Consider the following 25,103-nt stretch of genomic DNA (forward strand, 5'->3'; position numbering starts at 1 on the left):
GTGTGTCTCTACCTGTGTGTGTGTGTCTACCTGTGTGTGTGTCTCTACCTGTGTGTGTCTCTACCTGTGTGTGTCTCTACCTGTGTGTGTCTCTACCTGTGTGTGTCTCTACCTGTGTGTGTCCCTTCCTGTGTGTGTCTCTACCTATGTGTGTGTCTCTACCTGTGTGTGTCTCCACCTGTGTGTGTGTCCCTTCCTGTGTGTGTCTCCACCTGTGTGTGTCTCTACCTGTGTGTCTCTACCTGTGTGTGTGTGTCTCTACCTGTGTGTCTCCACCTGTGTGTGTCCCTTCCTGTGTGTGTCTCTACCTGTGTGTGTCTCTACCTGTGTGTGTCTCTACCTGTGTGTGTCTCCACCTGTGTGTGTCTCTACCTGTGTGTGTCTCCACCTGTGTGTGTATCCACCTGTGTGTGTGTCTCTACCTGTGTGTGTCTCTACCTGTGTGTGTGTCTCTACCTGTGTGTGTCCCTTCCTGTGTGTGTCTCCACCTGTGTGTGTCCTCCTGCAGATGAAGTGTACGCTCAGAAGCTGAAGGGGAAAGCTCTCAGTGAGGAGCTGGACTTGGCCCTGAACGATATGACCACACTCTAGACGCTCTGCTCTTGCTTCCTGTCTGAACTGGTGTCCGCTGCTCGCTGTTGTTCTGGTCCATCGAGAAGGTTCTAGAGAAGGTTCTAGAGAAGGTTCTAGAGAAGAAGAACCCCGGGCCCGTCCGTGCCTGTGTGCTGCTCTGAACAGAGGGTTGAGTCTCTGTTGTGTGTCTGTTGGTGGACGTTGTGTCTTTTCTCAAATGTTTCCCTCCCTCTGTAATAAACAGATTCAAGCTCTTGTCTGTCTCCTTCCACTTTTACTTCCTTTCTCTTCCATTTACTTCCTCTTTTTATAAATGTATAAGTAGAGTATGAGTAATAAATAACCTAAGATACGCTTTATTTGTCACGTACACAATTATACATGGGTCAATGTGCAGTGACATGTGTTATTGTGCTCTCATCCAGTTTTAAATTGTAAAATAAAAGACACAATATAAAAATAGCACACAATAGTATCACAAAATTCAAAATGCCCAACTTCTTGTCAGTGCATCATGAAGATAGATAGAGATGCATATCTTGTAATGTGTAAATATCAAAGCTCCTCTGAAGCATGAACCAGGTTTAGATGCAGCTTCATGTTCCGATGAACAAATCATTTCTCATTTATCAGAAGTTGTGTAACCTTGGAGAAAGCAGCTGATGAGAAGGTTCTGATCTGAGATCAACAGAAGGATTGAGCACGTTCCCTGTTCCTCCACCAACAGTGATCCTGAGGTTCTTAGTGATTCATCTGAAGCTGAGATCTGATGTTGGATAGTTTCTCCGTCTGGAAGAAGAAACGTGGATTTACTCAGTGTGCTGTCAGAGAGACGACAGAATGAATCTTTCCTCTTCTCTGGAAACTGAGGAAAACTTTGTTTAAAGAGTCAATCTAATTTCATTTCTATTGCACCAAATCATAATATACATTATCCCAAGGCTTTTTACATAGAAGGGCGAGACTGTAACAATCATAGAGAAACCAACAGTTCCAACAACGAGCAGAGGAGAAACCAAACTCTTCATTATATATTACACATGTACTTTACTCCTGTGCTTGTATGTGTCGTGCAGGACTGGAACACTAAGCTCCACGACTGTTCATCAAATGAAGATCTGGTCGTAAACAACCGCTTCTGAAACTCAGCAACAATAACATGTTTTAATATGTTTAGTCTGAAGCTCTCTGGAGTTCATCAGATCCTATAATTGAATACTGTCCCTTATGGATGAAACGGGACATTAAATGTTTGAATCCTTCATTATACTATATATATATATATATATATATATATATATATATAAAAATTATCAGTCAATCAACACTCCAGCTAGTGGGTCCACCCTGACAACAGTGATGTAGATTCACTGGGTCGAATCAGACGTGCTCTGGATTCTGTGTCTGGACTTTCCTCCTGTGACTGTGGTTCTTCTTCCAGAGAGCCTGGCCCAGGCCCAAGAGGAGAACCTGGACATGCACCAGGTTCTGGACCAAACTCTCCAGGAGCTCAACAACCTATGAAGACGTCTGCAGAGCCGACCGAGGAATCACTGCAACGATTCATCGAGACCAAGTAAAGAAAAGGAAAAGGTTTCACTTGCTCCCAGCAGACACACTGAGGTTCTCACTTCTGAGCTTAAACACTTCTTCTTTGTTTATTCATCATTTTTCCAACAACATGAATGTTTTATCAAATGAGATTTTTTTCTGCTTAAATTTAAAGTTTCTATTTGCTTGTATTTTAAAGACCATAGACTGTAAAGAAAGATGGAGGAATTTCCTCCTTGTGGACAAAAGTGAAGCTAAAATATCTCGGATATGAACGTCACCATCTTGAATTTCATGACCATTCGCAGTCTTTGCAGCAGTGATGGTGGGGTGGAGCCATGGTATCAAGGTCCCGCCCATATACGCTATTGACCAATCAGGACGTCTCAGCCTGTTTTTATAGCTTCAAATAACTGATTCAAACCAAACTGATCAGAAACTTGAACAAACATCAGAGAGAAGAACGAGCTGAGACGACAGAAACATCTTTACAAACTTTCATTTAACGTTTACTTTTATTGTTAGAGTTCGGTCCATGTCCCTCTGCTAACATGGAGGAGAAGGTTTGTGACCTATACTGCAACCCGCCACCAGGGGGCGCTCGTGATTATTTGGCTTCACTTGTCATAGCTGTCTTGTCTTATCTTTATTTACAGTCTGTTTACGTGACAGACTTCAGTGACTGTTTGTGATTATTAATAAATCTGTTTCAAGTTTCCTGTTTCGAACAAAATATGCACTGAAGCAAATCGTCACCATAGCAACGGTAGAACACATTTATATTTTTTTGTTCTAGCAGGTTTTGGGCACATCAGATCAAAATGCTGTTATTTTGAAAGGCAATAACAATTGGCATAGGAAACGAATTGCTTTGCTTTATTTGGAATTATTTTTACTTTGTCGTACTTTGTGAAGAACAGCTTTAGATTATTAATAATGAATGTGTGGCTGATTTTCCAGGTTTAAACATGAAACAACTAAAGTGCTGGGAGCTGATTTCAAAGTCTTTATGTATTGTAAACAAAATAAACATCATAATTCTAAGATAAAGTTTTACAGTGACTTGTTTTCCTTTTCTCTGAGTGTGGAACATACAACCCTTCACACAAACAAATAATCGAGTGGGTTCTCGTCTCTGTGAAAGCAGAAGTCATGATTATTGATCTGTGATTAGAAGATCGTTTCCATAAAATGAGTGACAGCTGTCAGTGGAGATGAGGAGAAACTAACTCTGCTCTTTCACTTCCTCTCTCCACATTTAGATGTTAGATTGAGGAAGACGAGCAGAGACCAACACCTCACCACAACTCCACTGTGTATTTGTGTAGCAGGAAAGTAGTGAACTAGAAATCCTCAGTTCATAACTGAGCTTTAAACTCAATACACTGAGAAAGATTAGAAATCTTAGAGGATTTAAATAACTTTCAAAAATAGTAATGTTCATATTCTTGATATTTCTGTGTTCATATATTATTACACAACTAAGCCGTGTTTTATTAGACAAACTCAAGCAGCCTTTTAATCATATTGAATAGTATTGTAAACATGTTTATTCATGCTCCTTTGAAAAACCTGCTTATAATCATGTTTGTTTGCACGGAGCTCGCGGGGCGGAGCCAAACCGGAAAACAAGCGTCACTGACGCAACGAACCGGGACGATACAATCTGAGCCCTCTCATTGGTTCAGAGCGTTTGACTGACAGTTGCTCCGACGAATCACCAGCAGCTGTAGCTCCGCTGTTTCTTTCAGTAGATGTGTAAACAGACGACAGGCTGAGCGGACTGACTGAACCCCATCCGCACAGTGTGAGATCTGTGGAGTGTTTCCGCTCCACAGTCACTGACGGGAAGTGGGAGGGGCCTGTCAGACACAGACGCTAATGGCCGCTGGAGGAGTTCAGCTGTTTTCACCGAGTCTGTGTCCGGAGGAGAGAGAGACAGAAAGAGAGAGAGAGAGAGAAAGAGAGACAGAAAGAGAGAGAGAGATCCAGAGAACAGCTGGTCGACACTGAGGCAGAAGTGAGTGACAGCTGCTGACAAGGAGAGGATCTGTCCTCACTGAGCTAGCTCCAACAGCTAGCTCCAACAGGGTTAGCTTCAACAGCTAGCTTCAACAACTGGCTTCAACAGCTAGCTTCAACAGCTAGCTCCAACAGGGTTAGCTTCAACAACTGGCTTCAACAGCTAGCTTCAACAGGGTTAGCTTCAACAGCTAGCTTCAACAGGGTTAGCTTCAACAACTGGCTTCAACAGCTAGCTTCAACAGCTAGCTCCAACAGGGTTAGCTTCAACAGCTAGCTCCAACAGGGTTAGCTTCAACAGGGTTAGCTTCAACAACTGGCTTCAACAGCTGGCTTCAACAGGGTTAGCATCAACAGGGTTAGCTTCAACAGCTAGCTTCAACAGGGTTAGCTTCAACAGCTGGCTTCAACAGCTAGCTCCAACAGGGTTAGCTTCAACAGCTAGCTTCAACAGGGTTAGCTTCAACAGCTAGCTTCAACAGGGTTAGCTTCAACAGCTAGCTCCAACAGGGTTAGCTCCAACAGGGTTAGCTTCAACAGGGTTAGCTTCAACAGCTAGCTTCAACAGGGTTAGCTTCAACAGGGTTAGCTTCAACAGCTAGCTTCAACAGGGTTAGCATCAACAGGGTTAGCTTCAACAGCTAGCTTCAACAGGGTTAGCTTCAACAGCTAGCTTCAACAGGGTTAGCTTCAACAACTGGCTTCAACAACTGGCTTCAACAACTGGCTTCAACAGGGTTAGCTTCAACAACTGGCTTCAACAGGGTTAGCTTCAACAGGGTTAGCTTCAACAACTGGCTTCAACAACTGGCTTCAACAGGGTTAGCTTCAACAACTGGCTTCAACAGGGTTAGCTTCAACAGGGTTAGCTTCAACAACTGGCTTCAACAACTGGCTTCAACAGGGTTAGCTTCAACAACTGGCTTCAACAGGGTTAGCTTCAACAGGGTTAGCTTCAACAGGGTTAGCTTCAACAGGGTTAGCTTCAACAGCTAGCTTCAACAGGGTTAGCTTCAACAGCTAGCTACAACAGGGTTAGCTTCAACAGTTAGCTTCAACAGAGTTAGCTTCAACAGCTAGCTAACAACACACCTGGACTAGCATCAAGTATCTATACTGTAGCTAGCGTTAGCTCCTGACGATGTGAATACTGATTCTTCACGTTAGCACCAGTTTGATAAAGTGTTTGTGTTCCTGACAGCTCGTCATGGTGATGGAGACGGTTCGAGTCCTTCAGCTGCTGCTGCTCACCTGCTGCACCTCCGCTCCACCTGCGGCTGCTGGTCAGTAGCTGAGCTAACGAGCTAGCATCATTCAATATGGCTGCATTCCACTTCCACACTGCTGTGTACTGCTGTGTACTGCTGTGTACTGCTGTGTACTGCTGTCTACAGCTGTGTACTGCTGTGTACTGCTGTGTACTGCTGTGTACTGCTGTCTACAGCTGTGTACTGCTGTGTACTGCTGTGTACTGCTGTGTACTGCTGTCTACAGCTGTGTACTGCTGTGTACTGCTGTGTACTGCTGTGTACTGCTGTCTACAGCTGTCTACTGCTGTGTACTGCTGTCTACAGCTGTGTACTGCTGTGTACAGCTGTGTACTGCTGTGTACTGCTGTGTACTGCTGTCCACTGCTGTGTACTGCTGTCTACAGCTGTGTACTGCTGTGTACTGCTGTGTACTGCTGTGTACTGCTGTGTACTGCTGTCTACAGCTGTGTACTGCTGTGTACTGCTGTGTACTGCTGTGTACTGCTGTCTATAGCTGTGTACTGCAGTGTACTGCTGTCTACAGCTGTGTACTGCTGTGTACTGCTGTGTACTGCTGTGTACTGCAGTGTACTGCTGTCTACAGCTGTGTACTGCTGTCTACAGCTGTGTACTGCTGTGTACTGCTGTGTACTGCTGTGTACTGCTGTCTACAGCTGTCTACTGCTGTCTACTGCTGTGTACTGCTGTGTACTGCTGTGTACTGCTGTGTACTGCTGTGTACTGCTGTGTACAGCTGTGTGTACTCACAGCAGGAACATGTTGTTGTGTTGTCTCTTCATGGATTGTGCAGCAGAAGCTCATGTTGTTGTGTCTCTTCATGGATTGTGCAGCAGAAGCTCATGTTGTTGTGTCTCTTCATGGATTGTGCAGCAGAAGCTCGTGTTGTTGTGTGAGCTGCTCAGACTGAGTGAGATCTGCTGACTCAGCAGTCAGTGACATGTTTCTAAAATGCTTCTCGTGACCTTTTCTTCAGTCGAGTTTGATTCTGAACGTTGAGTTTCTGCACTTTTCTTCTTTGTCTTTAGAAAGTGGAAACTACCTGGTGACGGCCCCTCATCCTTCAGTACTGGAGATAGGGACCAACTTCACGGCTACGTGCATGATCATCAACACAGCTGAGGTCACAGCTGACGACCTCTACTGGAATCTGTCTCAGGCGACGGTTCCCAAAGAGCAGTACACAAAGATCAACACAACAGCTCTGAACGTCACCATCCGTGTCAGCGGGGAAAAGGACGAGTGGTTGTTCTGCTTCTGCAAGAAGGTGTCGCCCAACGTGTTCCTGAATCCAGGAAAATTCATGCACGGGGTCTCCCTTCAGAAAGGCTGTAAGTGTATCTATAAATATATAAATATGTGGATTTGTTTAATGCAATTGTACCTTTATGAGATAGAGTCAGGTGGTGTGGAGGAGGAGCCTGTAAACTAAGATGTCCCAGCCGATGGGAGAGCAACTTAAAATGTGTGTGTTTAACTTCAATGTCAGATCGTCCGAGGAAGCCGGAGAATCTGTCCTGCATCGCTCTGCAGGAGGAAACCTTCATCTCTCCAAAGATCACGTGCAGCTGGGTCGCAGCAGGACGTCAAACCAAAGTCGTCGTCACCAACTTCACACTGATTCTGAAAGTCATCAAGTGAGTCCAGATGTCAGTTATTAGTCTGCAGCAGGAAAATGCAAATGGCCCAAGATCCTAAATGGTATTAGAACTTGTTTTGTGTTTTATCAACAGTGATGTTGTCACTGTGAACGTGACGACTGAAGGAACCAGTGCCTCCGTGGTTCTGCCCATTTTCCCAAACTTCATGGAGCTGGAGATCTGGGTGGAGGCGAAGAATAAACTGGGAAGCATCCGGTCTGAGCGTCTGAGGAGAGAATCCGGATACTTTGGTCAGTTGAATGTTGTTAATGAGTTTGATATCTACACTGCAGACTTTTATTGGAATGAATATTTTCAATTTCATGTGTTGCAGTGAAAACAAATCCTCCCGCAAACATCCAGATCATCTCTGAGAAGAGCTTTCCCACCTCTCTACTCATAAACTGGAAACCTCCTATCATGAATCAATATGTGGGATTAACGTATGAAATCAGATTCTGCCAAAATGGATCTCATGATTGGGCGTATGTAAGTATGTTTGTGACCTTCTGCAGTGTTTGTCTTTGATTTGGTTCTTTTTTCCTTTTACTCAGGGATACGTAGATAATCTGCTGTTTTCTTTTCTAATCAGATTATATTTGTTTATGATGTCCTTCAGGTGCCTCATGTGGACACTGCCAGGGACATTCAGTCCTTCAGGCTCCAGAACATTCGTCCAGACACTGTTTACGTCACTCAGGTTCGCTGCAAGAACTACAGAGAAGGCTTCGGTTACTGGAGCGACTGGAGCCGCAACGCCACCGAGAGGACGCCAGAGGACCGTGAGTTTCATCAGCTCCAGATCCAACAATGTGTTCTTTAGTTTCACTCACTCTGAGGAGATATAAGCAGAATTTGACAAAGTGTATTCAGTGTTATAAATTATTATTATTATTTAATTTGCAAAGGTGAAGAGACTGAATCTGTCCACTGCTCGAGTAAAACATTTCTTTTGCTCTTTCCTAGTACCAAAAGGTAAACCAGATTTATGGAAAATCGATTCTGAAAGTGATGTCGGTGGGCGAGGAGTTCAGTTCATCTGTAAGGTAAGGTCGCACACAACAGTGCAGATCACACAACAAGTGCAGATCACACAACAAGTGCAGATCACACAACAAGTGCAGATCACAACATCTGTGGACGTTTGGGTTTAAACTGTTTTAATCAAGACAAACAAACCTGTTACCGAAAACAAGATGGAGGATCTTATTTTATCTGGCAAAAGTGTTTACCAGCAAAGCACTGAATCCTATTGTTTTCATTTTTAAATCATTTATTAAATACACAACATAAAGTGGCAGAATGATGCAATGACATTAACTAAATTCACATAAAGGTAAACAATGACACCGTAAAGAAAAGTATTTTTCATAAAGGTAACTTGTGAGGCTGGAAGGTAACCTAGGTAACCAACAGGTTGTGCCTCTGTCCTCTCAGGATCCCGTGCTGTCCAACGGGAGGATCTTAAGATTCGACATGAAGGTTCAAGGACAAAAGGACAAAGTGAAGAATGGAAGTTGGGAGAGTTTCCCCGTCAACCGCTCGGACCTCAGCAGCAGCACTTTCCTCAAAGACGTTCTACTGGACGACAAGAGGTCGCTCAAAGTGTTCGTCACTGCCGTCAACTCGGTGGGGCGCTCTGCTCAGGCGTCATTATTCATCCCAGAGAAAGCACACGGTAGGTTTCCATGGTGACGCTGAGTTATACAATAAAGGGATACACATATTATTATTATATTAGGGAGTTACAGCGTTCTGACTAGGGTTGCAAAATTCCGGGAATATTCAAAGTTGGAAACTTTCCATGGGAATTAACGGGAATAACGAGAATAAACTGGAAATGTTGTGGGTAATTTATACTAACTGTATTTACCTTGTCATATACAGACATTAATATAAACATTTTGTTGTGTCATAGGCTGATTTGAGCCCTGAGGAAACTTTGGGCACTTGACTATATGCTTCTGCATCGTTGTGTCATTCTTAACATAGGTCTTTGCACAGTATTTGCAAATGTACACAGCCTTTCCTTCTACATTGGATGAGGTGAAATGTCTCCACACATGAGAGAGTGCACGTGGCATTGTTCTGTAGAATAAGATGAGAAAAAAGTTTGTAAAAAAACACTAATGCAATGCCAGAGATATAAATAGTTAGCCAAACTATTGGAATCTGTAAACATATTTTACAATTGATGGATAAATGAATGGAAATAGTCTAGATGAACAGATGAACAATCCTCAATCAGCATGATAATATATTTTCCCCAGTAATATCATGGAAACTTACCTGACTAGTCCTTCACTCTACAGCAGGCCTCAGTAGCCCTGCTGTAGAGTGAAGCATGCTGGGAGTTATCTGTGCATGTGATGGAAGAATGACCAGTGGAGGGTTGAAACTCAACGTTCCATACATCTTTAAAATAGAGTTTTGAATCATGTTTTTATTGCTCAGCGTTTAATTTGCGTTTTTTTTTTCTTTTTTTCAAAATTCCCAAAATTCCCGAGCTTAACTTCCCAAGGAAAGTTTCCGGAAATTTACCGGAAACTTTCCGCCCCTTTGCAACCCTAGTTGTGACACTCATGGATCGTCCCATAGAAACATTCAGTGTCTGAATGAAGGACAGATGAGTGAAAACCAGCTTGTTGGGAGAAGATCCTTCATCGGTGTGTGAATGTGTTACAGAGCTAGCCCCAGTCAGGGAGCTGAGGGGGGGGGTCCACGGAGGCCAGATGTGGCTGCAGTGGAAACCCCCGAACACCAAAGCTGTGACGGAGTACGTGGTGCAGTGGGTCGGTGGAGACGGGATGGACTGGCAGAGAGAAAACAGAAGCACCACACACACTGTGATCAAAGGTTCGTTTCTTTGTGCTGAGTCATCACTTTACACTTAACAGATACAGTTTACACTCTTATCCTTTGATTGAACTCTTGATCTTCATGTTCTGTGCAGGCGACCTGGAGAAGTTTGTTTGCTACACTGTGTCTGTGTATCCCATATATTCTGGATGGGCGGGGCAGGCAGCGAGCGTTGAAGCCTTTCTGGAGCAAAGTGGTGAGGAAACATATCGTTAGTTCATTTTGAAATATTGTTCATATTAAAAGCAGGTCGTGAAGACCTTCCTCCACATGTTTCTCCTCTGTCTGTGGAGTTAATTTGATTTGAATGCAGCAAGGACACGATTCGTACAGTTATCAGAAGAAGAGAGTTAATATTTGATAATGAACATTGATTCCAGCTCCAGACGAAGGCCCGACGGTCCGACTGTCCAACAGGAAACCAGGACGCAACGAGGCCGAGCTGGTGTGGACGGAGATTCCCCAAAGCAAGCGGAGAGGCTTCATCACAAACTACACAATATTCTACGAAAGTCGGGGTGGATTACACTGTAAGTGTGCGTCCCACCGAACAGGCTTCACGTGTGTATCTGTGTTTCCTCACTCGGTCTCTGTCTGATCTTCTCAGCGGTGACGGTTCCTTCCAACACGACCTCGTTCACTCTGAAGTCGCTGACTGGAAACACCAACTACGACACGTGGATCAGCGCCTCCACCATCGCAGGCTCCACCCAAGGCCCCCACCACTCCTTCAACACTCTGAAATATGGTGAGTGCAGTGTTCATTTCGTTGACGATAACGAAAAATATTCGTTAACGCCCCTTTTCCCATGACTAAGACGAGACGTAACGGAAACGGATCTTTGAAAATAAAAACTATGACCAAATCTATTTTAATTTTCGTTAATGAGACGAAACGAAAATGTTGGCGTTTGCTTTCACTTTTTGTTTTCACATTTCGCCAACTAAAATATATAGGCTGCAGCTATATGTTTTTATTTATTTCAAAATAGGGTTCTTCTTATTTCACACATTTCCCACAAATATGGGGATGACTCAAATAACCCTACATAGTTCTGCGTTTAATTTATTTCAAAGTAGGCCGACACTCTCCTGTGTATTTTCTTCTCCTCTTCATAAGCATTTGGTGTTTCCCTTTGTTGTAACAGGTCAAAATAAATAAAATGTCAACAGTTTTCTTTATTGTTGTTCTATAATTTCATAAATGCAATAATCTACAGATTAGTATAGTATAACTTTAAATAAAATTCAGTGTGGATGAGAGCAGGAAGCAGGTTCTCACTCTGTTCTCTGTGTTCTCCTCTCAGCGCCGGGAGAGATCGAGCTCATCGTCGTTGGAGCCAGTCTCGGCTTTCTGATTGTTGTCGTCATGACGATGGTGATCTGTATTTCCAAAAAGGAAACGTAAGTTCCTTTTAAACCCTGAGCGCTCCAGGATCAATGTTCCTCCAGTGTCTGGGATCCGTCTGAAGATGTTGTTGAATGTCTTTATTCAGTTTGTCTCATCAGTGACTCACCACAGCTGTGTACACACATATCAAACTGCTCCGACCAATGAAAGCATTTTATATTATAAGTGATTTTATGATTGATATGGTGGATTGTTTGTCTTTGATCCTGATCTGATTTATGTATTGTCTGTGTTTCAGCATCAAGAAGAACTTCTGGCCTCAGATTCCAAACCCTGGAGAGAGCACGATTGGATACTGGTCTCCTGATTATCCGTTAAAAGTAAGAACTTCCTTTGCACATGAGGCTGAAAACATGACGTACATTATTAAAAACACTTTATAGATTGACAGCAGAGTTTATCTTAGCTCGTACACGCTGGCTTCTAACCAGAATCATGTGTAGACGTCTGTTAAATGAGAATATCAACATGAAAGGTCCAGTGGAAAAAATGCCGAATACATGAATGAATAAATGGTTTATTAAGTGTTGTGTGTGGTGTGTAAAATGTGTTAGTGTTTGGTCACCAGCACGAACAAAATCTCTGCAAAATATAATCACAAGATGGAAAGATTACACTAATTCCAGTGGAGATGAATGAATATGATACATATACACATTTATATGACGTTTCTATATGGGACACAGATATGGTGATGAGACTCCGGTCTTTTATTATCATATCCAGTCAAACACAGGATTCTGGTCCTCGCAGCAGAAAAATACAAAACAATATTTAACATCATCTGCATGAAAACAGACAAATGGAATTGCATTTATTTCTCTGTGGATAATTGGAGTCTTGTCCTCAGGCGGAGACGCCGAAGGAGAACTGTCTGTCCGGCATCAGTGTCCTGGACGTGGACATGAGCGACGGAAAGATGTTTGATGAAGACAAAAGCAGTCTTCCTCTGAAGAAGGACAAGTATCTGTCGGAGGAGCACAGCAGCGGCATCGGAGGCTCCTCCTGCATGTCCTCGCCACGCCAGAGCGTGTCGGACAGCGACGAGGGCGGAGACTTGGCGGACACCACGGCGAGCACCGTGCAGTACTCCTCCGTGGTGGCCTCCAACGGTTACAAGGGTCAGACCCCGAGCTCGCAGCCGCAGGCGGCCATCTTCTCCCGCTCCGAGTCCACGCAGCCCCTGCTGGACTGCGAGGAGAACCCGGACACGCTGGTGCAGGAGGGCGGCGGCAGACACCAGCGCTTCCTGCGCCGACCTGCGGAGAGCGACCCCGCCCACTTCAACCAGCTGCTGGAGATGGAGCAGCAGGAGGTGCTGGAGCCTCTGGACTTCTGCCCCCTGGAGGAGGACTCTGAGCTGACGCGTGCAGATGAGCAGTCGGCCGATTGGCTGCCGACGGCGCCCGCCTCCAGCTACGTGCCTCAGCTGGGCGGCTACAGGCAGCAGTGAGGACACGTGTCCGCACGCCGGTGCCTTGGGAGCGAAGAAGAGACTGAAGCCGTTTGTCTTTTGCACATATGTACACTGTAAAATACATGTGAATAAGAGCTGCAGTTAGCTTAGCACTCGCATGGAGCAGTTACTAGCCACATCTCTGTAGGCCACACCTGTACGTGGACGCTTTGTGCTTCGTGGTTAATGTCACGCTACATTTCAAAACGTCACAACCACAGATTTGGGAGTGACGGGCAGAGCAGCACGTGACCTGCTGCACTGCCCCCTGTGGAGGGGAGTGACCTCTGCAGCCGTGTTACCTGCTCACTGTATATACACTGCTCATGAATGTAATCAACACTGACAGGATGCCAGTGCATGTTAAAAAAATAACTTTCAAAATAAAATATAAAGAACTGAGTCATGTTCAGGATCGGCCGTCGTGAAGAAAATGAAACACGATCCCTTCTGATCTCAGTGTTGAAAACAGACAGGTCTTCACTTCCTCCCACGATCCATCTGGAAACCAATCAGAGACAAGCCCTGCCGTCGAGGCCCCGCCCACACACACTCAACCAATCAGGAGTCAGTCAGCTGTCAATCATCAGGTGCCTGTTTTTATATCAAATAACCGATTCAAACCAAACTGATCAGAAACTTGAACAAACATCAGAGAGAAGAACGACAGAAACATCTTTACAAACATTTATTTAATGTCTCTAAAGGCCGGAGCATGCTTCTGTGTTTCCAGGGGCCCGGAAGCGTAAGAGCCCCCCCGGGCCCCTGAAGTACTTACGTATCCCTTCTGACGTGCGTCGCCCAATGTTTCTAACTAGACGGCAAAGCTCCGCAAGCGTCACGTAGCCACAAGGCTGTGATTGGTCGGCTAACTACATCCTGTCCGGAGTCGCATTTCCGGTTCATGTCCGATAATACCGGTGGAAACCACGGAAGTAAAGAAGAACGAATATGGACCAAATAGAAGAGCACTTGGTAGAAGAGATCCGAAACTATGACCACCAGGGCCGGGTCTAGGCAGGGGCAAGAATAAATAAATGTTGTGCCCCCTCAAACTAAATCCCAATTTATAATAATAATATAATAAAGCACAATGCCCCCTCATACATGCCTGTCTAGACCCGGCCCTGATGACCACGAGTATAACCCGTCACTGACCGGAGGATTCGTCCGCCAGAAAACCATCTTCGACAAAAAACATTACTCCCCCTAGTGGTCTGGTGGGGAACTGCATGGCAACACGTGCAACGCTTGTAAAACCATGAATGAGAACGAGTCCTGCGTCACAACTGCGTGAAAAGCCGCAGACGCCGCTGCAGAAGCATGCGCCGGCCTTTAGATTCTTCAGTTTGGTTCATGTCCCGTCTGCTAACATGGAGGAGGAGGCTTCATGAGCTGTACCTCAGCCAGACACCAGGGGGCAGCCGAGAGGAAGACGCACGTTTCACAGTCAATGTGTTGAATCCCTGCAGACTTCACACCTAGAATAATACAATATAACTACGCATGTGCAATGCATTGTGGGTCCAGCCTCTCAGGTAACGACCCTTCGAAACACCTGCGACTCCAGCATCAGTGAGAACTGAAGGAGTGAAACGTCTCATCACCGGGATCCACCGTGACCCACAAGGAACCACCGGGACCCACAAGGAACCACCTGGACCCACAAGGAACCACCTGGAACCACAAGGAACCACCGGGACCCACAAGGAACCACCGGGACCCACAAGGAACCACCGTGACCCTCAAGGAACCACCAGGAACCACAAGGATTCACCGGGATCCACCATGACCCTCAAGGAACCACAAGGAACCACCAGAACCCACAAGGATTCACCGGGATCCACCATGACCCTCAAGGAACCACCGGGACCCACCGTGACCCTCAAGGAACCACCGGGACCCACAAGGATTCACCGGGATCCACCATGACCCTCAAGGAACCACCGGGACCCACCAGGAACCACCAGGACCCACAAGGAACCACCGGGACCCACAAGAACCACAAGGATCCACAACAAACCACCGGGACCCACAAGGAACCACCGGGATCCACAAGGAACCACCGTGACCCTCAAGGAATCACCGGGATCCCAAGGGAACCACAAGGAACCACCAGGACCCACAAGGAACCACAATGACCCTCAAGGAACCACTGGGACCCCTGGGACCCCCAACGAACCACCGGGACCCACAACAAACCACCGGGACCCACAAAGATCCATCAGGATCCACCAGGACCCTCAAGGAACCATCAGGATCCACCAGGAACCACAAGGAACCACCGGGACCCACAAGGAACCACAAGGAACCACGGGATCCACAAAAAACCACCGGGACCCACAAGGATCCATTAGGACCCACCATGACCCTCAAAGAACCACCGGGACCCACCAGGAACCACCAGGAACCACAAGGAACCACAAGGAACCACCGGGACCCACAAGGATCCATTAGGACCCACCAGGACCCTCAAGGAACCACCATGAGCCTCAAAGAACCACCGGGACCCACGAGGAACCACCGGGACCCACAACAAACCAGCGGGACCCACAAGGATCCATCAGGATCCACAACAAACCACCAGGAACCTCTAGGAACCCCCGTGACGATCCACCGGGATCAACTAGGACCTCTTCACAGACGGGATTAAGTTGTGTTATATTGTGTAAAGACACTAATATGTCAAATTGTTCAAGAGACTAAATTAAAAATCATTTATAGATATGTTTTTAAAAAAGCACAATATGAAGATGTGTTGTGAGGAGATGATACATTTGTTTTCAGAAAGGAAATTTATTTTGAATCATCTTTCATGATGATTATGATAATGATGAAGATGGAGCAGGTGCAGATGAAGATGGTGATGATAAATAAGATGAAGATGATAATAATTAAGGTGAAGATAGTGATGATAAATATGACGAAGATGGAGCAGCTTCAGATGATGAAGATGATAATAACTAAGATGAAGATGATAATAATTAAGGTGAAGATAGTGATGATTACGATGAAAGTGATGAAGATGGATCAGCTGCTGATGAAGATGATGATAAATATGAAGATGGAGCAGCTGCAGAGGAACATGATAATAATGATAAAGATGATAATAATGATGAAGATGAGGGTTATGATAGATACGATAATGAAGATGGATCAGCTGCAGAGGAACATGATAATAATGATAAAGATGAGGGTTATGATAGATATGATAATGAAGATGGATCAGCTGCTGATGAAGATGATAATGATGAAGATGATGATAAATATGATGATGAAGATGGATCGGCTGCTGATGAACATGATAATGATGAAGATGAAGATGGATCAGCTGCTGATGAAGATGATAATAATGATGAAGATGGAACAGCTTCTGATGAAGATGATAATAATGATGAAGATGTTGAAGATGGATCAGCTGCTGATGAAGATGATAATAATGATGAAGATGGATCAGCTGCTGATGAAGATGATAATAATGATGAAGATGGATCAGCTGCTGATGAAGATGATAATAATGATGAAGATGGATCAGCTGCTGATGAAGATGATAATAATGATGAAGATGAAGATGGAGCAGCTGCTGATGAAGATGATAATAATGATGAAGATGAAGATGGAGCCGCTGCTGATGAAGATGATAATAATGATGAAGATGGAGCAGCTGATGAAGACTCTCCCTCCTCCTCTTCCTCTTCGTGCAGCTCGTGTCTCTTTAAGAGAGGTTTCCTCAGGACGGAGTGGGGGGGGTGGGGGGTGCTGGATGGGTTCACTGGGTTCATGTAGTACCGGAGCCTCCTCCTCTTCCTCCTCTTCCTCCTCTTCCTCAGCCCGGCTGCTGCTCCTCGGTGAACCGGGACCTGAGGAGACCTGAGGAGACCTGATCCATGGTGGAGACCCGGACCTTCTCCTGCAGGACACAGACCAGCTGAGGACGAGAGGACATGACGGCAGGTCGCTGTGTGTGTCTGTCCGCGTGTGTGTGTGTGTGTGTCAGCGTGTGTGTGTGTGTGTGTGTGTGTGTGTGTGTGTGTCTGTCAGCGTGTGTGTGTGTGTCTGTCAGCGTGTGTGTGTGTGTGTCAGCGTGTGTGTGTGTGTGTCTGTGTGTGTGTGCGTCTGTCAGCGTGTGTGTGTGTGTGTGTGTGTGTGTGTGTCTGTCAGCGTGTGTGTGTGTGTCTGTCCGCGTGTGTGTGTGTCTGTCAGCGTGTGTGTGTCTGTCAGCGTGTGTGTGTGTGTCTGTGTGTGTGTGCGTCTGTCAGCGTGTGTGTGTTGCTCCTCTTGTATTAATGTGTTACAGTGTGTGACAATGTGTAACAGTGTGTGTGTCTGTCAGCGTGTGTGTGTTGCTCCTCTGGTATTAATGTGTTACAGTGTGTGTGTGTGTCAGTGTGTGTTGCTTCAGCTGTATTAACGCGCGCTGCTGTGTTACTGTGTGTGTGTGTGTTACTCTGTGAGTGTGATAGTGTGTGTTACTGTGTGTGTGTGAGTGTGATAGTGTGTGTTACTGTGTGAGTGTGATAGTGTGTGTTACTGTGTGAGTGTGATAGTGTGTGTTACTGTGTGTGCGCGCTGCTCCCGTGGTATTAACGCGTGTTGTGTGTCTGTGTTGTGTGTCTGTGTTGTGTGACAGTGTGATGGCGATGGATCGAGGCCGCGCCAGGCTGGCGGCTGTTCCCAGAGCCGCGCCGCCCCCCCCCCCGCTGCAGCCGCCCCCCCCGCTGCAGGACATCCAGGAGCTGGCGTCCAGGCGCGTGGACGTGCAGAAGAAGCGCTTCTACCTGGACGTGAAGCAGAGTGCGCGCGGCCGCTTCCTGAAGATCGCCGAGGTGTGGATCGGCCGGGGGGGGCAGGACAACGTGCGGAAGAGCAAGCTGACGCTGTCCATGTGCGCGGCCCCGGCGCTGCGCGGCTGCCTCGGGGACTTCATCGACTGTTACGCGCGCATCGGGCTGCGCGGCCCCGACGAGCCGCACAGCAACGGACAGGGCCGCGTGCACGAGCCCCGCAGGAGGCCGCACGAGCACGCGCCTCCGTCTCCCGCCGGCTCCGCCGCGTCCGACGAGCACGCGCAGCGCGTGCTGAAGAGCGAGCTGATCGAGCGCGACAACCGGAAGTACTTCCTGGACCTGAAGGAGAACCAGCGCGGGCGCTTCCTGCGCATCCGGCAGACGGTGAGCAGGGGGGGGGGCCACGGCAGCATGGGCTTCTACGGGACGGGAATCGAACACACCATCGTGCTGCCGGCCCAGGGGCTCATCGAGTTCCGGGACGCGCTGTCGCAGCTCATCCAGGACTACGGGGACGGGGACGGGGAGGGGGACGGGCCGGGCCGGGGCGCCGCCCGGACCCGGGACGACCAGGAGGAGGAGCTGCCCGAGGCCGCCTCCTTCCGCGTGGACAACAAGAGGTTCTACTTCGACGTCGGGTCCAACCGGTTCGGCGTGTTCCTGAAGGTCAGCGAGGTCCGGCAGCCGTACAGGAACACCATCACCGTCCCCCTGAAGGCCTGGTCCCGGGTCGGGGACAACTTCCTGCGCTACGAGGACGAGATGAGACGCATCTTCACCTGCCACAAGGACAAGAGGACAGACACCCGCCAGGACAGCGAGGAGCAGGAGGACTGAGCCGGAGCTCTGGGCCCACATGTCCTCCTGGAGACATGTCCCTGGAGACATGTCCCTGGAGACAAGTCCCTGGAGACATGTCCTCCTGGACACATGTCCTCCTGGAGACATGTCCTCCTGGACACATGTCCACCTGGAGACATGTCCTCCTGGAGACATTTCCTCCTGGCGACAAGTCCCTGGAGACGTGTCCCTGGAGACATGTCCCTGGAGACAAGTCCTCCTTGAGACATGTCCCTGGAGACATGTCCCTAGAGTCAAGTACCTGGAGACATGGAGACGTGTCCCTGGAGACATGTCCTCCTGGAGACAAGTCCACCTGGAGACATGTCCTCCTGGAGACATGTCCTCCTGGAGACAAGTCCTCCTGGAGACAAGTCCTCCTGGAGACAAGTCCTCCTGGAGACAAGTCCCTGGAGAAGTGTCCCTGGAGACATGTCCCTGGAGACAAGTACCTGGAGACAAGTACCTGGAGACATGTCCCTGGAGACAAGTCCTCCTTGAGACATGTCCCTGGAGACATGTCCCTAGAGACAAGTACCTGGAGACATGGAGACGTGTCCCTGGAGACAAGTCCTCCTGGAGACATGTCCTTCAGTAGTCCCCATGATGGACAGTGTCTGTGCCCCCTCAACCTTACAGCACCTGAACTGTTGGGTCCCCCCCCCCCCCCCCCCCCCCCAAGGGCTGGGCAATGACTAATCTGAACCTGCCAAGAATCCAATCCCTCATCTTCCTCCTCATCTTCATCTTCCTCCTCATGTCCTTGTCCCCCTTCATGTCCGTCCCTCAGTTCTGAACCTGTCTGACAGATGAAGGACTTATTGTTGCTAGAAGATGTGAGAACATTTATTTATTAGAGGTCTAATATTAGTATTAACTCGACCCCCCCCACCCCCCCCCAGGGAGGATTTGGTTTCCTCCCACTTCTTGGAAAAAGAGGAAGTTCATGTTCTGATCGAGAAGCTGCTAAATTATCCCAGAGGTCAGAGGTCAAGAGGTCAGAGGTCACGGCAGTGCAGTCATTTATGATGAAGCAGTGCATCATCGTCTTCTTCGTTCTTTCACTGATATTAAACATCTGAGTTTATACTTGAACTGAACCTCGAACACGTGAAGGGGCGGAACAGGAAGTGGCGTGAAGCAGAGAAGCCGTGTGGTGGTGGAGCAGATGTGTCCAGATGTGTCCAGATGTGTCCAGATGTGTCCAGATGTTTCCTGGAGGACAGACACACACTCGTCTCTTTGTTCTCGTGCGGTCGGATTATTCACACGACACAGTCATTACAGCCTCAGATTTACACACTTAATTCTAAGTAAAGTCTTGACACGCGTGTTGTGCTGAGCAAACAGTGGATGATCAGTTCGTCTCCTCCGGCCACGCCCCCCTGCTACACCCACCTGACCAATCAGGAGCCAGTCTCAGCTGTCAATCATGTCGTCTCCGCCCATTTTTAACTAATAACTTAAAACAACTAAATGAAACAAACACGTAAACAACACTTGACTCTGCATCGACTGCTTCAGGTTCTGTCCACATCCCATCTGACTATTGGAGCGATACTGCAGCCAGCCAGCAGGGGGCGATGGAGATGTTTTGGCTTCACTTTAAAGAGTTGTCTTGTCGTCCATCTTTATTTACAGTAGTTTGTGTTTGTGATGGAGACGAACCCGCTGTCTCATGACGAGTGTCGATCATCTGATGGATCTTTAACTCCAACGCTAGCTTTATGAAACTTTAAAACTCTTGTTGAAACATTGAGAAATATATCTTACAATATTTTACTACATGACCTCAAGATAATATTTGAAATGAGTCATCACAATGAGTCACGTGCTTCCAGAAGTTAGTGGACTGTGATGTGTGAAGAAATGAGTTGCTATGGAAACGTGTGCCTGTCCGGTGACGTCTCTGATTGTTGACGTAGGACAGATCTGTCCCTGTGGTTAGAAAGCTCTGAGGACACATTGGTCTTCCTCCTCTTCCTCCTCTTCCTCTTCTCTCCACCGATGAAGGCTCACTGGTCGGTGGAGCTGAGCTGAGTTTGAGGGACCTGGTGAAACATCTGGATGCTGGAGGTCTGGTGTGAGACCACAAAGCTCAGGTTGACTTCAGTGAGGTTGTCGACTGGTCGAGGGAAGTTAAGGCTGAGTGACTTATTTTCATATGAAATCAAAAGTTTATGAAGTATAATGCAAAGCACAAAGACTCTAAAATAAAATTAGAACATATTTAGCAAATGATTTGATGATCAGATTCATCATTGAAGAGGCAAAGCCTGAAGACCTGAGGACAGAGACACACTTTGTTTTCTCCTGGAAAGAGAACGAGTTCCTTGAGGTGAAATGTCTCATGTTCGTCCAATTCCAAATATTTCTCCAAAAAGCACTTTAAAAAAAAGAAGCTGCACTTTTGTTTTGCTGCCTTGTGATTGGTCGGGACCGTTTCTAACCACGCCTTCGTTGTGAAGAGACAATCACGGCTCCCGGCTCGTAGAAGCTTCTTCTCCCGTCTCACATCCACTCGTCTGTTCATTCAAACTTCATGTGAATCATCACAAACTAAACTTTGTGAAATGAGCACAAACATCAGAAGGTTTCACTCTGAGGAGATGAACAGTGTGAATCGTTTCCTTGGACCTGTTGGTTCTGGACGAGTCATCGTGATCAACGTTTGTGCTCATTTCACATATTGTTCATGAGTTTATGTGGAAGGAGGAAAACGATCTGAGCTCACGTGTCCTGATGTCCTCTCCTGGGATCTGTGACATGTGACACATCAGTGTTTTTACTCCAGAGCTGAAAATATTCTAAATCAAGCTTAACAACATATATTTATAATTTATAATTATATAATAAGTGACCCAGTTTTAAAAGAATAACAAAAAAAAACTCCTCCAGAATCAAATACATATACACTCTTGTATTATATGTATACGCATATCAGTATTTATATTAACGTTAGTCTGTTATTTGCATAATGATGTTGAGTTGTATGTTTGCCACAAACGCACAACAGTCAGAAAAAAGGTTATTTCACAACTGCACAGACGGAATCAAAGATTTAAAGAGGAGACAAAGGTTGTGTCCCATAAAAACATCTGAATGTTTTTATGAGCCGCGGCGTTCAGCCTCCGTCTTCCTGTCACGTATCTGCTCACTTGATCTTTTACCTTCTCAGTAAATTACAGATCCCGGGAATAAACATCCTGATTAAATGTCTGTTGAACATGATGAATGGAAATCAAATCTGACACATGGACAATTTAACGGGAATCAAAGAGTGGATCACTGGTCACTGATGGAGAACAGCAGCTGTGGTCAGCGAGCCACACAAACATTCAAACAAATAGTTTGAAATTCAGTCTTTTAATTACTTATGAGGAAAAATAAATGTAGAGCATATAAGAACTAAAATAACAAATAGAACACTGATCTATTTAACCAATTACAAACGGTGTTTTTCCAATATTTCTGTGTTCAAGTCAACAATAGTTAATGTTGAACAAATGTTCACGTACAATTTGGTTTTCCCATTTCCTATTATTATTATTAATGAATTTTATCGGATGGAAATAATACAAATGAAAAGATCGTCAATTCTGGTTATTTAACTTTAAATCAAGATCACTTTGTCTTTGTGTGGACACTTGACCTGCCGAGGAGACGGTGACCTTTGACCTGTGTCTCCAGTAGAACTGGGACGTGCAGGTCCAGGCTGTGGAGAGAAATCTCACTCATGGAGAACTCTGTAGTTTCTTTCTCATCAGTGGAAAGCTCCGGAGCGTGAGGTGTCCCCCCCCCCCGGGACCACAGCTGCTGGTCCTGGTCCTTCAGTGTCTCCGTGAGGTGTCCTCTCCCCAGTGGGACCACAGCTGCTGGTCCTGGTCCTTCAGTGTCTCCGTGAGGTGTCCTCTCCCCAGTGGGACCACAGCTGCTGGTCCTGGTCCTTCAGTGTCTCTGTGAGGTGTCCTCGGCCCAGTGGGACCACAGCTGCTGGTCCTGGTCCTTCAGTGTCTCTGTGAGGTGTCCTCTCCCCAGTGGGACCACAGCTGCTGGTCCTGGTCCTTCAGTGTCTCCCTGAGGTGTCCTCTCCCCAGTGGGACCACAGCTGCTGGTCCTGGTCCTTCAGTGTCTCTGTGAGGTGTCCTCCCCCCCCCTGGGACCACAGCTGCTGGTCCTGGTCCTTCAGTGTCTCTGTGAGGTGTCCTCTCCCCAGTGGGACCACAGCTGCTGGTCCTGGTCCTTCAGTGTCTCTGTGAGGTGTCCTCGGCCCAGTGGGACCACAGCTGCTGGTCCTGGTCCTTCAGTGTCTCCGTGAGGTGTCCTCGGCCCAGTGGGACCACAGCTGCTGGTCCTGGTCCTTCAGTGTCTCTGTGAGGTGTCCTCTCCCCAGTGGGACCACAGCTGCTGGTCCTGGTCCTTCAGAGTCTCTGTGAGGTGTCCTCTCCCCAGTGGGACCACAGCTGCTGGTCCTGGTCCTTCAGTGTCTCTGTGAGGTGTCCTCGGCCCAGTGGGACCACAGCTGCTGGTCCTGGTCCTTCAGTGTCTCTGTGAGGTGTCCTCTCCCCAGTGGGACCACAGCTGCTGGTCCTGGTCCTTCAGAGTCTCTGTGAGGTGTCCTCTCCCCAGTGGGACCACAGCTGCTGGTCCTGGTCCTTCAGAGTCTCCGTGGTTTCGTGTGCTGACAGGAAAGTGACGCAGACAGTTCCTACAAAGCTCTGATCCGATGCTGGTCCCATGAGGTTTAGGAAGCCCCAGGATGTTGGACTTTGATGAACAACTTGAACAACTGATAACAAACATGGACTGTTTCCGACCCTGAGGCCTTAAAGCACCGTCGCTCTCCGACCGGGGACGTGACAGCTGCGCTGATTTAGATTCGTGTGCTTTATTTTAGCAGAAACAAAAGACTGAAAAGAGAAAACCGGTTCTTGCAGGATCGTTGCTTGATCGCATGTCGGATGAAAGTGAAAAGTGGTTTTGCACCAGTGCGCGTTGGGAGTAAAGGGGCGGGGCTTGCACAGTGTACGTGTCAGTCTGTGCTTGGTCGAGTGACGTGAATGTGAACATGCTTCAGACTCCTGTGGTGAGAAATGTAAAGACGTACGTGTTTGGCAAATCATTTAAAAATGAACTGAAGTGAGTAATGTGAACAGGTGTATATTTAGATAAATGTAACGTATTACATTGGTGTGTCCTATAGTCCTGTAGAGTAAGACTTAAAAAACAAAGGAGGTTTTGTACTCTAGCACTTTCTTCAATGTGTACTGTATTAGTTCATCTTCTACTTGTAAAGTACTGTATGAATATTCATTACTTGCCTTGTAACAATGAAACAAAGATGCGTCTAGAAATGGTAACCAAGACAACAGTTTGTAGAGTGTATGCATGCCAATGGTTGGGTCCCAGTTCAATAGGAAAACTGTATGAAAAAATGGTGCTATGTTACATATTATATAAAGGTGCTTCTCCGGACCCCAGCTGGATGCATGCAAAGAGGAACTGCCAAGAGGAGGCAAGACGAAAATCAAACAGGAGAATCCGACTTTCCATAGGTTGAAGTGCGACTGCCTTGGAGTTAGCACTGAACCACGTCCGGCTCCCAGAGATCGGAGGACTCACGGATTCTCCTTCAGTGACTGTGTCGGGAAGAAGCTTTTTAACTCACGCAGAGAAAGCTGAAGCCACGTTCCTCCCTGATGTTCGGAGCTTCATCCCTGGAACACACGGGCTGTCGGCTGGAGTTTCTACCTGAAGACGAAGTGGAAACCGACCCCCGACCGGCTCACACATGGTGACGTCTAACTGTAAATATCAGTCTGACCCCGAGCTGCTGATCCAGAATCTGCTCCGAATCCACTCAGATCCTCAAACTGCAGTTTCACTTCAGAAGAAAAGAAGAAGGTCATGTTTATTTACAGTTACACTGCCTTTGGGTCGAAGGTCTCAAAGATCGATAGACAATCTGCTGACATGGTTTCTTACTCTTGATTCTTCAGATGTTTATGTGTTGGAATAATTTCTCATGTAGCAAAGAGCAAAAATCAATGTCGTCTTTGAAAGGTCCGAGTCGTTTGAGTTTGGAAACTTGTGATGATTGTTGCTGGAAAAGAATTTGGAAAAAGAAAATACTGTAAGTTTATTGGTTGTACTGCTCATCTTTCTTTATGTTTTTCATTAAATGTTTTACAGTATCATCGCTGCGTTCGCTTGTTTTCTGTCGGAGAGACTTCAGCCAGTGTCACGTGTTGCTGCAGTTTCCACAGACTGAACAAGATGGACGTCTCCACTTCCTCCCAGTGGACAGACAAGCATCCCGCCACCAGGGGGCGTCCAGAGGTCCTGACCTCACCTGGGAGCTGGCATGTCTCCATCTGTATTTACAGTCTGTGTAACTCACGTGCACTTTCCCCTCTTTGGCTGCAAACTGGTTTTAATCCGCGACTGAAAATAGTCCCAGACAAAAAAAACCTTTGAGGAGCGTTTGGTCGGATCTGTGTTTGGATGAGTCTTCATTTAGAGAGAGAGAGAGAGAGAGAGAGAGAGAGAGAGAGAGAGAGAGAGAGAGAGAGAGAGAGAGAGAGAGAGAGAGAGAGAGAGAGAGAGAGAGAGAGAGAGAGAGAGAGAGAGAGAGAGAGAGAGAGAGAGAGAGAGAGAGAGAGAGAGAGAGAGAGAGAGAGAGAGAGAGAGAGAGAG

General features: G+C 46.8%; 3 protein-coding genes across 12 annotated transcripts in view; all 3 read left to right on the forward strand.

Moving 5' to 3' along the window:
• Positions 1 to 2,248, forward strand: part of tpm2 (tropomyosin 2 (beta)) — a 14,687-nt gene extending 12,439 nt beyond the window's left edge. For 5 of the 9 annotated variants that reach the window (XM_061079636.1, XM_061079616.1, XM_061079660.1 and 2 more), the window contains one exon: positions 2,015 to 2,248. In XM_061079636.1, coding sequence (XP_060935619.1) covers positions 2,015 to 2,097 — 83 coding nt within the window. In that variant the 3' untranslated portion in view covers positions 2,098 to 2,248. Of the gene's footprint in view, positions 1 to 508; positions 829 to 2,014 lie in introns of those variants that run through there. The other 4 variants (XM_061079627.1, XM_061079606.1, XM_061079668.1 and 1 more) reach the window with 1 other exon arrangement.
• Positions 2,249 to 3,994: 1,746 nt separating this feature from the next.
• il6st (interleukin 6 cytokine family signal transduce) lies at positions 3,995 to 13,182 on the forward strand. 2 transcript variants are annotated; one of them, XM_061082952.1, is made up of 16 exons: positions 3,995 to 4,144; positions 5,348 to 5,429; positions 6,443 to 6,745; positions 6,904 to 7,051; positions 7,148 to 7,305; positions 7,389 to 7,543; positions 7,674 to 7,836; positions 8,021 to 8,100; positions 8,492 to 8,732; positions 9,740 to 9,910; positions 10,008 to 10,109; positions 10,294 to 10,443; positions 10,521 to 10,661; positions 11,221 to 11,317; positions 11,563 to 11,644; positions 12,175 to 13,182. In XM_061082952.1, the coding sequence occupies exons 2-16, from the start codon at positions 5,354 to 5,356 to the stop codon at positions 12,775 to 12,777; spliced, it is 2,670 nt and encodes an 889-aa protein (XP_060938935.1). In that variant the 5' UTR covers positions 3,995 to 4,144; positions 5,348 to 5,353; the 3' UTR covers positions 12,778 to 13,182. The 2 variants fall into 2 exon arrangements, with proteins under 2 accessions (XP_060938935.1, XP_060939008.1); XM_061083025.1 differs by lacking the exon at positions 3,995 to 4,144 and adding an exon at positions 5,136 to 5,152.
• Positions 13,183 to 17,420: 4,238 nt separating this feature from the next.
• purg (purine-rich element binding protein G) lies at positions 17,421 to 18,404 on the forward strand. Its single transcript, XM_061075655.1, has one exon. It carries the CDS (start codon positions 17,421 to 17,423, stop codon positions 18,402 to 18,404), a length of 984 nt encoding a protein of 327 aa, XP_060931638.1.
• Positions 18,405 to 25,103: the final 6,699 nt, after the last annotated feature.

This window comes from Limanda limanda, chromosome 1, assembly GCF_963576545.1.
Source record: "Limanda limanda chromosome 1, fLimLim1.1, whole genome shotgun sequence".
In the NCBI taxonomy this organism is placed as follows: Eukaryota; Metazoa; Chordata; class Actinopteri; order Pleuronectiformes; family Pleuronectidae; genus Limanda; species Limanda limanda.